The sequence below is a fragment of the Sorex fumeus genome, unplaced genomic scaffold (assembly GCF_029834395.1).
Source record: "Sorex fumeus unplaced genomic scaffold, SorFum_2.1 ptg000122l, whole genome shotgun sequence".
NCBI classification, from domain to species: domain Eukaryota; kingdom Metazoa; phylum Chordata; class Mammalia; order Eulipotyphla; family Soricidae; genus Sorex; species Sorex fumeus.
The window spans coordinates 36173452-36188527 of NW_026606179.1; the positions used below are offsets into that span (position 1 = coordinate 36173452).

General features: G+C 42.3%; 1 protein-coding gene across 1 annotated transcript in view; it reads left to right on the forward strand.

Annotated features, from left to right (window-relative positions):
* Positions 1–15076, forward strand: part of FTO (FTO alpha-ketoglutarate dependent dioxygenase) — a 414772-nt gene that overhangs the window by 124589 nt on the left and 275107 nt on the right. Inside the window, exon 3 of the mRNA XM_056136631.1 lies at positions 4671–5292. Coding sequence (XP_055992606.1) covers positions 4671–5292 — 622 coding nt within the window. The remainder of the gene's footprint in view (positions 1–4670; positions 5293–15076) is intronic.

Genomic DNA, 15076 nt, shown 5'->3' on the forward strand with positions numbered 1-15076 from the left:
GCAAATACCCTACCTGCTGTCCCATTGCTCCGGCCCTTGTTTAGTCTTTTCCAATGTCAGGGAATTTTCAAGTGATACTCACATGATTATGTGTATTTCTCAGGCCTTTAGGGTTATATGTCCCCTGCTTTATAGGGGACACATAACCCTGCTTTAAAGGGGACACGTATGTCCGTCATGGCCTCTGGTGCCAGTAAAATTGAATAATGGCATCTAGAGTGTATGTATGTGTGCATCTTATTCAAGTCTTCTACTCAGTCCCATAGGGAATAGCACTGTAGCACTGTAGCACTGTCCTCCTGTTGTTCATCGATTTGCTTGAGCAGGCACCAGTAACGTCTACATTGAAAGACTTCTTGTTACTGTTTTTGGTTTACCAAATTCGCCACGGGTAGCTTGCCAAGCTCTGCCATGTGAGCAGGATACTCTTGGTAGCTTGTTGGGCTCTCCGAGAGGGACAGAGTAATTGAACCTGGGTCGGCTGCGTGCAGAGCAAATGCCCTACCCACTGTGCTCTCGCTCCTTCTTTTGAATAATCTTACTTTTCTGTAAGATTTTATACTAACAATTATTTGAAGAGCACTGTACTAAATGAGAGAATATAGAGAAATATCCTGAATCAATGATGCTTGTTAGATGTGCTTCAGATATAGTGAGACTTCTGGGGCTTGCTCAGAGAATAATCAGTTTGGGTTTAGAGTTCCTGTTCATGTCTCCCGAATGTTGTCTCTTACTTCTTAGACTACATTGCTCTTTTCAAGAGTCTATAAGCAGAAACCTTAACGTTTCTCTTTCTAGTTTTCAAGTGAGGGGTAAAAACTGCATCCTAAATAGACTTCAGAGAGTCTCTGGGACCTTCCATATAGGTACACATAACTGTTCTTTGTCACTTCAAATTCATGATCAGACATCAAGTCAGGCAGTCATGCACACTGAGTAGCATGACAATCTGACCATGCTGTCCTAGTAATTCTTCTTAGAGTCAAACTTATTATTTTTCTCTCCTGGATGCTCTCTGTTCCCTGTCTTCCAGATCGTCCAGAGTAGATTAGATGCTGCTGTAATAATAAGCAACCCTGAAATCTCAGTGGCCTCACTTGTCTTGTTCATTTTGCTTATCACTTGTGGTTTGGTCGAGAGTCACTTGTGACTCAAGAAAGTAAGAACTCAGTGATCCAAGTTGGTTACAGTGCCAAAGAGGAAGAGTATTCTAGAACCTTGTTTCTTAAACTGTGGGTCACTACCCTGAATATGAGTCATGAAAAAATGTTAAATATTGTTTAAAAACAAATTTCTTTATGATATTATTTTCAGAAAATGTTTGATTTGTTTACCTCTATTATGTACTTGGAGACCCAGGTTTCATGCAGAATTTTTTCGGGCATAAAGGGGTAATGAATGGGAAAAGATTTAAGAAGCTATTCCCTGGAGGACCTGACCACTGAGATGTTGCAGGCTAGACATGACATTCTTCGTTGTTGGGTTGAAAAAGTTGCCTGCTTTTTCCATCTTGAGGGGGGCAGGCAATTGGATTCTGTGTTGGGCCCATACAGCTGGGTTATAGGGGAGGAATCCAGAACTATTTGGCAAACAGCCCTAATGACCAACACACATTCCTTGGTAGTGATTCATGTTACATTTTCTGAGAAAAATGACAGTACCTCCCTCCCTGTGTAATGCCTAATACTTAGCCATTTTCCTCCTATCAGATTTATGGTTCCATCTGAATTTATATCTTCTATGTCCCACTTGCTTGTTCCAAATTAGGAAGTATTTTTTCCTTTCAATTTTTAGAGATGCCTTGAATTATAATAATGCTAATGATAGTTTCATGGCTGCAACATTCTAATACCACAACTACAACTAGAGTTTCCAAAGTTGTATCTTTTCTTCTATCAGATGGCTTTGTCCAGATAATTGTCAGTAACAAGTGAACAGCACGCAAGACAAGTGCCTTGCCCACTGTACTATCTCTCTGGCTCTTGTCAGCAACAAATTTTGAGCACATACAGTGGTATCCTATTAAGGGCTTAACAGTTGACTTTGGACAGGATATGGGAAGGTTGTGATTTTTTAGTTCTTAAAATGGAGAGCCCGGCAAGTTACCGAGAGGATCTCACCTGTACAGCAAAGCCTGGCAAGCTACCTATGATGTATTCGATATGCCAAACACAGTAACAAACACAGTAACAAGTCTCATGATGGAGATGTTACTGGGCCTGCTCGAGCAAATCGATGAAGGATTTCAGGGAGGACAGGGCTACAGTGCTACAGTGCTAAAATGTAAAACATCAGTAAAACATCATAGTCACAGTCCTCCCGTTGTTCATTGATTTGCTTGAGCGGGCCCAGTAACGTCTCTATTGTGAGACTTGTTACTGTGTTTGGCATATTGAATACGTCATGGTCACCTTCACTTTTTTTTTTTTTTTTTTTTTTGCTTTTTGGGTCACACCTGGCACTGCACAGGGTTTACTCCTGGCTCATACACTCAGGAATTACTTCTGGCAGTGATCGGGGGACCATATGGGATGCTGGGAATTGAACCTGGGTTGGCCGCATGCAAGGCAAACGCCCTATCCGCTGTGCTATTGCTCCAGCCCCTTCACAAATTTTTCTTTTCTTTTTCTTCCTTTTTTTTTTTTTTTTTTGGTGGGGATAGGAATTGGTTTTTGGGCCACATCCAGTGGTGCTCAAGGCTTATTTCATGCTCTGTTCTCTGGGATCATTCCTAGTAGTACACAGGGACCACATGAGGTGCTGGGGGTTGAACCTGTGCCAGCAGCATGCCAGGCAAGCGCACTATCTCACTGGCCCCAGACATCACCAATGTCAGGCTGCTGTACAGTGCTCCTGAATGTGAAGCCAGAGGAGATGTGCACAGGAGGCTTTTGCCAAGGGCTCCAAAGTGACTCCAATGTGTCACTGGCCGTTGCTTATGAACCAGAACCACTATTTGTGTACTTGTCTTTATTTTGTAGTGGTATCCCTATTAAGCAGTACAGGTATATGTATATTTGTATATAATATTGTATATTTGTGTGCAGTATTACATGATGTTTGTTTTTATACCCCTACTCCTGCCTTCACCTCTGATAGATGGCAGACACAGCCCAGAAGGTGTGGAATACTCCATTTAGGACATTGCCGCTCTGGGCATTGCCCCTGGAGTTAATCAAGCTCTCTTCTGAGGCACCCTCCTTTTCCCTTGCTATCATTCCTCTGAGTCAGCTGGCACCATCTTGTGTATGCTACCATCTTTCGCTGTTGAAGGCCGCCTGGTCTTCCCCCATCATCAACAGCTCCCATTTTCTATTTTCTCTTTTCTGTTTCTGGCAGAATGACTCGAACAGAGATTTATACATGCTGCCTCCCCTTGCTCCTCTTTTCATTTCCTCCTCAGCTCACTCTAAGCTGACTCATCCCATGCCACCCGGCAGCAGTTGCTTTTGTCACTGACATCTCTGATTTCCCTGCCGCCAAATCTCACGGGCAATTTCCGACCTTGGACTCACTTGGCCTCTTAGTGGCAGTTGACATAGATGACAACTGTGCTTTGGTTAAAATAAAAGTCAGTTTCATTTTATAGAGTCAGGGATTCTGGCTTGATACCAATTCATGTGTCAAGCTCTAGGAGCCAGAAGTTGTTAGAGGGTGAAGGGTTATGAACTCTTAAACCCCATCAGTAAATTCTGGTATTTCTGTATTAGGGAAGGGAATTCTAGTATGATCCTCCAGTGATGCCAGTAGAATTATGACAGCTTCCTAGCTTTTGTTGGAATGCTTCTTTCATGCGTTTATTCACCCCTTTAATAGTTGCTGAGTGTATCTGGCAGTAGCACAGTGGGTCATGAACAAAATTCTCAGGGCTCTTGTGTTCATTTAACTTAGTGTCTAACTTACAAAGAGAAGTGATTTTTTTGTTGCAGTGAAAATACTGAAGCAGAAACCTGTTTGCCATTTATTGAGGGGCAGGGCAAGTGAGTGGCTAAGAACTCATACTCTGGGCTTAGGAATGTGGTTCGGAGGTCAAGTGCGTGCTTTGTATGCAAAAAAAAAAAAAAAAAAAAAGGAAGGAAGACCGAAAGGAAAGAAAAAGAATTCATACCGTGGCACTGACTCTGGAGACTACTGACTTCAAATGACTTCAAATTCCAGTTCTAGTATTTATTAACTGTGTAACTTTAAGCAAGTTTTTAAAATGTCTCTGTGCTTTGTTTTTCTCATTGATAAACTAACTGGAGATAAACTTCATGAAGTCCTGCTACATGAAGTTGTGAGAAGTGCATAAGCTAATGTGTATAAATCATTTAGACTAGAACATGGTGCATATTAAATAATGAGTGGTCATAGTAATAATAATATAAGTAATAAGTAATAATAAGTAATAATGAGTGGTCTGGGAAATCAAAGTTTCAATTATTATTTTGCTTATATAAGAGACTGAATTGTTTGTGTTTGATGAACCTTGATTGGAAAACTCACCACGTTTTTTTTTTTATTTCATCTTCTATTTTAGGTTAAGAAGCTATAAGTCCTTTTTTAGAAATAATACCTGAAAGGTGTTTGGTTCTTTTTCCCCCCAGATGTTTACCATAAAATATGTTTTTGAAAATAATAAAGTTAATCTAGCCATCCATAAACACAGTTTTGCTTTGGTTTTGTTCTAGTGGCAGCTGAAATACCCTAAACTAGTTCTCCGAGAAGCCGACAGAGTACCGGAAGAGCTCCATAAAGAGGTCCAAGAAGCCTTTCTTATACTGCAAAAGCATGGCTGCCTATTTCGAGACCTGGTGAGGGTCCAAGGCAAAGATGTGCTCACTCCTGTATCTCGCATCCTCATCGGTAACCCGGGCTGCACCTACAAGTACCTGGACACCCGGCTCTTTACTTTACCTTGGCCAGTGAAGGGTTCCAGCATAAAATACAATGTGTCTGAAATAGCTGAAGCGTGTCAAATCTTCCTGAAGCTCAACGAATATTTGCGGATCAAGACCTTCCAGGCCTTGGAAGAACTTGCTGCCAAAGATAAAAATGATATCGATACGGTGCCAGTGTGTATCGGTCCAGATTTCCCCAGGGTTGGCTTGGGGTATGATGGACCCGATGAAATGGACTTGAGGAACCGGTCAGCGTTCAACGTGACACTGGTGAATTTCATGGATCCTCAGAAAATGTCGTACCTGAAAGAGGAGCCTTACTTTGGCATGGGGAAAATGGCAGTGAGCTGGCATCATGACGAAAACCTGGTGGACAGGTCAGCGGTGGCAGTGTACAATTATAGCTGTGAAGGTACAGTCTGCTCTGTCATGAAGCTGCCATAGAATGGAACGTGGCCAGAGTGCTATAGACTCTGGATGTGTGTGTACGCATGTGCGCCCATGTGCATGCATGTACACAGGACTGCTGTGTGTTTAGGTAGACTTGCCATGTCTCCGTAGCTATAGAATATGTCTCTCTCTCATCTGGCTATGGAATCTAGCTTCTTGTTCTGTACTCCAAGCATCTTTCACGTGTAGGCACTGCGGCTATTCCGTCTCGCCCAGGGATGGCAGCATCTTTGGTTTCATATAGCCCACTGCCTTTCTCCAAAGCTCCTCACAGATTATCCAGTAGCGACAATTAACTTGCTGATAAAGGGCTGGGAAAAGAAAAAAAAAAAATCTGTCAAATCTCCCCAGGTTCCCACAGGTGCACATTTCCAGTCTTGCCAGAGTACTTTATTATGGTTGACATCACTGTCTTGACGGGAGTGATTTGTCAAATCTGGTCTTGGCTCCTGGCTTCCTGCACTGTGACTACTGTCCTTCCTGCCAAAAGCAGTTGAGGTGGGTTTTCCAGCGGGCAGTTCTCGATGCACTGGAAGCGCTCTCGCCCCTCAATCAGTTCTGTCATTTTAGACTTAATCGGGTTGCTGGGGCAGACTTGGCTTTTTGCAGCTTCTGAAATCTGGTCTCCTTGCAACAGTGATTGTCAGCAACGTTTTTTGAGTTGCCTCCCCAGAATTCCCTTCTTTTGTTTTATAGATTTTGTGTGTTTAGGGTCTTCTTTATTTTTTAGAACAACAACAGCAACAAAGTACCAGAGCAGCATAACCATTGCCCACTTTCTTCATAATAAAGGACTTGGAGGCAGAATATCAGTTCTTTCGCTTATTAGCTCTTCTGGTTTATGGAAAAATGCTTGTTAAACTAGAATTCTAGATAGCCCATCAAGGAATGAACTAAACTTTGAAATTGAGTTTTGGGGCTGTACTGGTGTAGGTTAGGAGCTACTCCTGGTTAAGGTGTGTGGGGAGCATGTAGTGGCAGGGATTGAACCCGAGCTTTTGGCGTGCAAAGCATGCACACCAGCCCACTGGGCTACCTCTCTGGCTCTCAGCTGGAAGTTTTAAAGGTTTTTATTTTCTGAAATTTGAGGGTTAAGGTAAAGGTAAAAGGTAAAGGCCCTCCCGTTGATCGTCGATTTGCTCGAGCGGGCCCAGTAACGTCTCCATTGGAGACTCTGTTGTTACTGTGTCTGGCATATCGAATACTCTCGGTAGCTCAAGTTCCTGGCACAAATGAGGCATGTGTTCTACCACTTAGTCACATCCCTGACCCCAATTTCTATTTCCCCCACCAGATTTTAAAATATTTTTTAAAAATTAATTTTATTAAAGTAACCGCTTTGGCGGTTTTTTGTTTGTTTGTTTTGTTTTTGTTTTGGAGGGTTGGAGCGATAGCACAGCAGGTAGGGCATTTGCCTTGCATGCGGCTGACTCGGGTTCGATTCCTCCGTCCCTCTTGGAAAGCCTGGCAAGCTACAGAGAGTATCCCGCCCGCAAGGCAGAGCCTTGCAAGCTCCCCGTGGTGTATTTGATATGCCAAACACAGTAACAAGTCAACAAGTCTCACAATGGAGACGTTACTGGTGCCCACTCAAGCAAATCAATGAACAATGTGGGGGGGGGGGGGGGGACAGTGCTACAGTGGACAGTGCTTTGTTTTGGAGCCACACCCAGCTCTGCTCAGGGTTTACTCCTGACTCTGTGCTCAGGGATCATTCCTGGTGGACTCGTGGAACCGTACGGGGTGCTGGGGATTTAAATCTGGGTTGGCCACGTACAAGGCAAACACCTTACTCACTGTAGTAATTGCTCCGACCCCTGAAGTAACTGGTTTAGATAATAGATTTGAAAAAAAAAGAAATCTCATGGCTCTCTCTACGTTTCTTAGCACTTACCAGTTTCAGTGATTCAGGACAACAAATACAGTTTCTAACTTTCCCTAGGTCTCTCAGTTTGAAACAAGGATCTCATTTAGCAGGTAGAAATTTCACGTGTTTCCACAGCATTTCAAGTAATGATGCTGGCCCACAGAAATTGCTTGAAGGGGATTTGATGTTGTCCTAATGGAAAGAATGAGCGCCTCTGATCTTTAATAATTCCTTGCCAGGGATTTAAGAACTTTCTCATCCAAGAACTCTGATGTGAGAGAACAATGGCATGTGTTAAGTTTCTTTCTTAAGGAGGCGACTCTCTGAAACTGAGGCAGTGGTATGTGATAGCCCCAGCGGCTACAAGTGTGTCTTTGTGCTCCCACTTGCTCTCAGCCCTCCAGTTTAATAGTCCTATTGTCCTCCTGGAGCGTGGGTGAGCAAGTCATTTTAGAAACCTAGAGTATCTTCCAGACAGGAATTTGGATGTTTCATGACTAGTTTGTATGGTCCCAAATCGTTAAGACTGAAAAAGTACACAAACATACATACATGTGTATATGTGTATGTGTGTGCGTGTGTATGTGTGTGTGTATTCACAGATTTATAAAGTTTTATCCTCAAGTTATCACCTTGTGGAGACAACTGCAAAATTTAGATCTTAATTCCTTTGTTCTCTTCACCTGTGAGAGTCCCAGAACTCTGATGAAGAACAGTAGGAATATCTTGGGAGTTGTTATCAGCTCCATTTAATTTTTACATCAACCCTGTGAACAATGTAGCCATGTTGTCCTCGCGTCACAGATGAGAAAACAAGCACAAAGGATTATAGCCATTCCCAGTGGTGTCGAGCTTAGAAAATGGACATTCTACCCTTTGTGTCTTAAGACTAGTTGCTTATTTGGTGGGACTTTTCTCTCCCCGACAAATACTAGGTACCCCTGGGACTTGGGATTTTAGAATGTCTACTACTAGGGACTAGCCCAGTATGGTTCAAACCACTCTCCCACTCCCAGCCCTAAAATAGAAACATCTCCTGCAAGGTCCCCTGAGCACTGCTGATTAGAGATGACTCCAGGCACCACTAGACCCAAGAGTCACTGTATCACTGGATCTGAGCACTGAAATATGAGTCCTGATAGCCAGTGGAATATCTCCAGCAGTGGAAGTAGGGCCCCAGAGTACTGCAGGGGAGTCCAAAGAATAAAAAAATGTGTCCTACTTGCTTTTCTGATATTCTGCTTTCTTCCCCCTACATTCATTCTCTTCTCCCATAACTATGAATATTGTTATGAAATGAAATTACGAACTGATAATAAAATGATAAAATATCAGACCTGGAAGGCATTTTTTGGAATTACCTAACCTCCCATTGCACAGATGAAAAATATTGAGGTGGGAAATTGGAAATGACATGTGCATGGTCTCATACTTACTCAGCGATGAGTTTTATCTGCCCCAGGAAAAGTTCGTGTTAATGCAGGGTAGGTTCAGGAACAGAAGTGATTACTTCCTGCTGAAATTAAATTCTGTTGAAGCTTAATATCTTTGAGGACTCTGCTCTAAATACCTTTTCCCAGTGAAATCTTCATGTAGATTTATAATGAGCCAATCATTCCTCTTTGGTTTATTTCCACGAATGGAGGTCATTGCAAAGTAATTTGTATAGGATATATGTAATTATATACTAAATTCATTGGCTTCACAAGCAATTCTAGTTAATAGATATCTCTAGTAGGAAGATTGAAATGGTACAATTTTTAATCAGGAATGGCTTCAGGGAACCATATGTAAATAGGCAGAGTATTTGCTTTTCCTCTTCTAGCTTTGCTGGCAATTGCGTGTCACTCTACATCCTGAAAAACAGATTTTGCAGAGGAGTCATTAAAAGCCCAGTGTTTAATATGGTCTTTCACCTTGTTTTTTTGACTGCAACATCTTCAGAAACTTATTTTAACAAAAACTGTTGGTTATTGTTTTGTTTCTATAGATGGAAATGCTCCGTGATATTGTTTATACAAAAAGCAATTTTTAAGAATTTTGATGAGTGTTGTATATTGCAGATTTTTTTTTTTGGCTGCATTCAATGGTGCTCAGGGGTTACTCTTGGCTCTGCACTCAGGAATGACTGCTGATGGTGTTCAGGAGACCATATGGGATGCCGAGGATCGAACCCAGATTGACTGTGTACAAGGCAAATGCCCTCCACTGTGCTATTGCTCTGGTTCCTGTTGCAGATTCTTGATACTGTTTACTTCTTTGTCTCCCAAGCAATGTTAAGGAATCCTGGTGGTCCCTCCCAGCAATTTTTGACCAACTGGGCCAGGGATTCAGTGTAGGGGGCCAAGGATGTGGTGGTGCTAGGCCCTGTGGTGCTGGGGACTATCTGAGCCACCCTGGCAGTGCTTGGGGGTCTCCAGAGCTTCACTTAGCGATCCCAGGAACCACATAATGCTGGTGATCTAATTGGGGTTGGCTGCGTGCAAAGTCTGTACTTTAACCCCTGTGCTATCTCTCTGGCCCATTGATACTATTTTCAGGGCGTCTCTTCATCTCCCATTCATTATGAGCCAATGAGGAGAATGTAGAGAAGGCAGTGTATAGTCTCTGTTCAGTGTGTGATAGACTAGAAAGCAGGACTTTTTACAGGGATATATATATATATAGATATAGATATAGATATAGATATAGATATATGTATGTATCCTAAATATATATATATAAAGTGTATATTATATATATATATATATTTTAGGATTCCCATTTTTAGTATTGACTTGGGAAAGGTTGGATCTATGATTCAGCTGCATTGGTGACACAAAAGAATGGGGTAGCTAAGTACCCAAACCAAAGAGTCAACAGTACTGAAAACATGAGACCCAAACTTCAGCAAATAAAGTTAGAAATGTGCCTGTCAGGAGGAGATATAGTACAGTGGGTAGGGTATTTGTTTTGAATGTGGCCAACCCGAATTCGGTCCCTGGCATCCCCTATGGTCCAAAAAGTGAGCCAGGAGTGATCCCTGAGCACAGCTCGGCATAGCCCAAAAACTTCAAAAAATAAAAATTGTGCCTTACGGAGTCGCAGGCAGGCTGGGGGTCTTGGGGGTGGTGGTAGTGGGAGGATACCTGGGAACATGGTGGAGAAACATTGACACTGATGGTGGGATTGGTGCTGGGACAATAAATATCTAAAACTCAAATCTGAGTAACTTTATAAACCGTGGTTCTTTAATGCACTGTAGCACTGTCCTCTCATTTTTCATTGATTTTGCTCAAGCGGGCCCAGTAACGTCTCCACTGTGAGACTTGTTACTGTGTTTGGCATATTGAATACGTCACAGGTAGCTTGCCAGGCTTTGCCGTGTGAGCGAGATACTCTTGGTAGCTTGCCAAGTTCTCCGAGAGGTGTGGAGGAATTGAACCCGGCTTGACTGGGCGCAAGGCAAACACCCTACTGCTGTGCTGTCACTCCAGCTCCATTTCTTTAATAAAATAAAAAAAAAATAAGAGTAACAAAAAAGAATAAGAGTTGTATCTGCTTAAGAATAGAAATCTGTACCCATAATTCTCAAGTCAATTATTAGCTCATTTTTTGATACCAAGAAGAACTAAACTGTAATTGCCACTTGGAGCATGCATTTTTGTAAAATGCAGCTAATATCAATATTTTACTTTTATATTAGTGTCTAAATTTATTTTAGTGTCCTGGCATCCCTGTCTAAGATTATAAGGCACATTTGACCATGTTATTTCTTGCATCATGCAATGTCCTGTCTTGTCATTTTTTTTTTGAGATCACTTATACAACTAAGAGGCTGTTGCTTTCTGTTTAACCTCAATTTATTCAGTCTACAGTAAGCATCTACTATTTGCCAAACATTCTTTTTAAATGTTGAGCATATAACAACAAAAATCTACCTTCATGAAATTTATATTCTCTATAAATTCCATGAGAAGAGAGACAGGAAGTACCTAAGTACTTGTATAACAAGGGCGAGGCACAGACTCTCAGTATTAAATAGGAGAGTCAGGCCCTGCTTTTGAAGGTCCATGTGAGCCAAGACTGGAAAGCAGAAGTCAGCAAAAGGGCAGCAGTCTAGGTCTAAAGAACAATGAAGACCCAGGGAAGGAGCAGAGAGTTGGGATGTTTCTGAAACAGCAGGTATGGAATGTAAAATTTTGTCTGGAGAGAAGAGGAAAACTTACAGAAATGACGCCAGCGGGGACAGAATGAAGGGGTCATCAGCGGATAGAATATAGGATCGTTTTGGGGGCAGAAGCCAGGCAACATTGGGAGCTGGAGAGCCGAGAAGATGGGATGGCCATCATCCAGGGTGAACCAGAGGAGGATGGAAACAGCGGGGCTGACCTGAGCTGTAGACACGGTCTCAGAAAAGAGTTGTCTACCAGAAAAGAGTAGCTGCGTTCAGGGCCAGTGAGGAAGGAAGCAGGGCAGTGACGTCTCCTATGTGTCAAGTGAAGCCTAGCTCAGCAGAACGATGACACCCCTCCCCATTCCCTATAATAGATCTTTTGATCTCTTAGGAACAGTAAGTGCATGCATTTAAAGTCTGTCTTTTCCTAAGTTTTCACAGACCAATGACCATATCCGCTTTTGCCCCTCAGAATCCTTTTCTCCACCTTCACCTGCTATCGTCTCCTCTTTCCTCAGGCCACCTCTCCTCTGCTCTCCGACACTATAGATTGCTTTGCATTTTCTAGACTTCTATTTCAATAGAATATAAAACATGTGCTTTTCTTTCTTTCTTTCTTTCTTTCTTTCTTTCTTTCTTTCTTTCTTTCTCTTTTTCTCTCTTTCATCCCTTCTTTCTCTTTTATTCTTTCATCCTTCTCTAGCATCTTATGGTAATATTGTTGGTTGAACTTTTTTAAAACAATTTTTTGGGGGTGGGGCTACATCTGGTTACATACACCTGAGGGTTTATTCCTGGTTCTGTGCTCAGAGCTCACTCCTGGCAGGGCTCAGGGGGATCAGGGACCATATGTGGTGCCAGGGATTGAGCCCAGGTTGGCCTCATGGCATCCTATGTGCCGTACAATTGTTCCAGCCCTGATGGACATTTTCCCCTTAGACACACGTGATGGTCATATTTCCATGTCTGTACACAGTGCTCTACCTAGTTCTTTTTCTAAGTGATTTCCTTAACTTTATTTTCTAATTGGCCTGTTACGTTTTTCCCTAAATTATTGAAATATTCATGCATCATGAATGTGGAGCTTAATTCATAGATACAGTGAACATATCTGTGTAACTAGCCCCCCCCCCCCAGTCAATAAATAGAACATTTTAATGCCTCAGAGGTGTTTCCATCCTGTGTAGTCTTTTTTTCCCCCCAATAGTAATCATTGTCCTGACTTTTACGGTCATAAATTGGTTTTGCATGTATTTGAATTAAAATGGAAAACTCTTTTATTTTTGTCTGTTGGGGGCCACATGCGGTAATATTTGGTGCTTACTCCCGACTCTGCCCTCAAGAATCACTCCTGGCAGTGATTGGGGGATAATAGGGGATGCTGGGGATCAAACTTGGGCTAGTTACGTGTAAGGCAATTGCCTTATCCACTGTGTTATCTCTTTAGCCCCCAAATTGCAAGCTTCTTGTAGGTATGATTGGTGGTGACTTTAAAAAAATTTTGGGAGAGCCATAACCAATGTGCTGAGGACTTATTCCTGGCTCTGTACTCAAGGTTCACTCCTCAAGGGACTTGAGGGACCATCTGGGGTGCCGGGGAGTGAATCCAGGTAAGCAGCATGTCAGGCAAGTGCCCTGCCCACTGTACTATCGCGCTGACCCCTGCTTGGTAGTGCCTTGATCCTTCTTTATATGTGCATACAGTGGTGAATTATTTAATATTTATTGTCCCAAATAGTGGGGTTTTTTTTACTTAATTATTTTATACTACTGGCATACGTTGTCCAATAACTTTGATTTCTGCAACTGCAGTCTCTGTATGGTATGGGGATTATTTGACTACAAATGCCTGGCTTAATTTAAAAGATGAGGACTTGTCAAGATCAGAGATCTCATTGATCTTGAGCAGATGTTCTTTTTTGGACAGTAATAACGTGGTGCATTGCTAGCGCCTTCCCCTTCATCTTTACTTCTGATTTCTCTGAATTCTCCCATTCTTCCACCGTTCACTCCTCAGGAGCTGAGCAGGAGTCACTTGGCAGCAGGTCTTACTCCCTGTCCATCACAGCCCATCAAGGACAGCCTCTAAATTGTCCAGCTCCTCCTGGGAGACTTCTCTGCCAACCTTTCTTTCCTGTCGTTAGAGTTCTTCAGGAGGCTGGCAGAATGTTCTCTGGCCTTTCCCATCATCTTACTTTGAGAAACTGTCAAAAAAAAAAATAGTGTCTGAAGCCTGCTACTTGCTAGAAGGATGATTCTGGGAAACAGGTGACCTCTGAAGCTATCTGTAATGTGTATCATTACTTCATGGGGAGCCCAGATCCCTGACCATGTAGATCATAGAGCCACTGGCCTCTAGCTATTGGCCTTTGCAAGCATCTCTGACCTCTTGCACTATTTACAAAACACTCTCCAATTCAGAGTGTTCTTATACACACCCCTCATTTTTGCCTCCCAAGAGTGTTTCTTCCCAACTTTGCATTTCCCCTTTCACTTTCACTGCCTTCCTTCCTTCCTTCCTTCCTTCCTTCCTTCCTTCCTTCCTTCCTTCCTCCTTCCCTCCCTCCCTCCCTCCCTCCCTCCCTTCCTCCCTTCCTCCTTTCTTTCTTTCTTTCTTTCTTTCTTTCTTTCTTTCTTTCTTTCTTTCTTTCTTTCTTTCTTTCTTAAGAATTGTCATACTTTAGCACCAGATGAAGAAAGTGCTACTAGTTTTTGTGTCATTGTACCTTCTGCAACTTCTGGGTAGCTTTTGCCTCAAAAGTCTTTTTGACACGGTAGGAAGTTTTAAGCCCCTCTCTTAGAGTGGGACTAAAGACACAGAATAATTTCTAATGCCAGAATTTTAAGAAATCATAACGTGGGCTAGAGAAATAGTAGAGTGGATAGAGTTCTTACCTTGCACATGGCTGACCCAGATTCATTTCCCGGCACCCCATATGGTCTGAGCCTCACCAGGAGTGATCCCTGAGCACAGAGCCAGAAGTAAGCCCTGAGCACCACTGGGTATGGCCAAAAAAACTAAAAAGAGAAAAAAATCAATCCTAGTGCATGGCTCAGGGATTAGGGGCTAGAGAAATAGGACTAATTTTTAATGTGTGGTACGATGAATATGTTTTACATACCAGGGAGCTTGTTAATATACAGCAGTAATGGTGTGAACTGTTTAATATGTACAGAATTTTAAGAGATACATTTTTATTTGACTAGAACTGTCATTCATGCTCAAACTGCTTTATATCCTGTGTAACAGTGTTACATTTAAAAATGTAACAAAATATTTGATGGGCTTTTTTTTTTATCAAATGTAAATTAGTTTTCCCTAAAAGTCGCATAAAATGTTGCTTTTTGAAATCACATCGAGGGTCCGAGAGATAGCCCAGTGGGCTAAAACACGTGCGGAAGGGCCAGGTTTTATCCTGGCACTGAGCTTCGAGTGATCCTCAAGATCTCCTTCGTGTGGCCCTAAAACAAGAACCCATTGATTAATTTGGGGCAAAGTTTTGGGCCTTTGAACCTGATGTTTAAACTTAGCATTCCTTTGTATTTTGTCACATTTTTCACTTTCCTGCCAGTTTTGTTAGTGAGAGCCTGGGACTGCACCAAACACAATCCTTTTGTTACTCGAGGCTGAGAAGTGAGTCAGAGCGTCTTGCGTCTGTTTGCTTCCCAAATAACAATGGTTGAGAGTTACTTCGAGTTACAAATTGATTTCACTGACAGCGA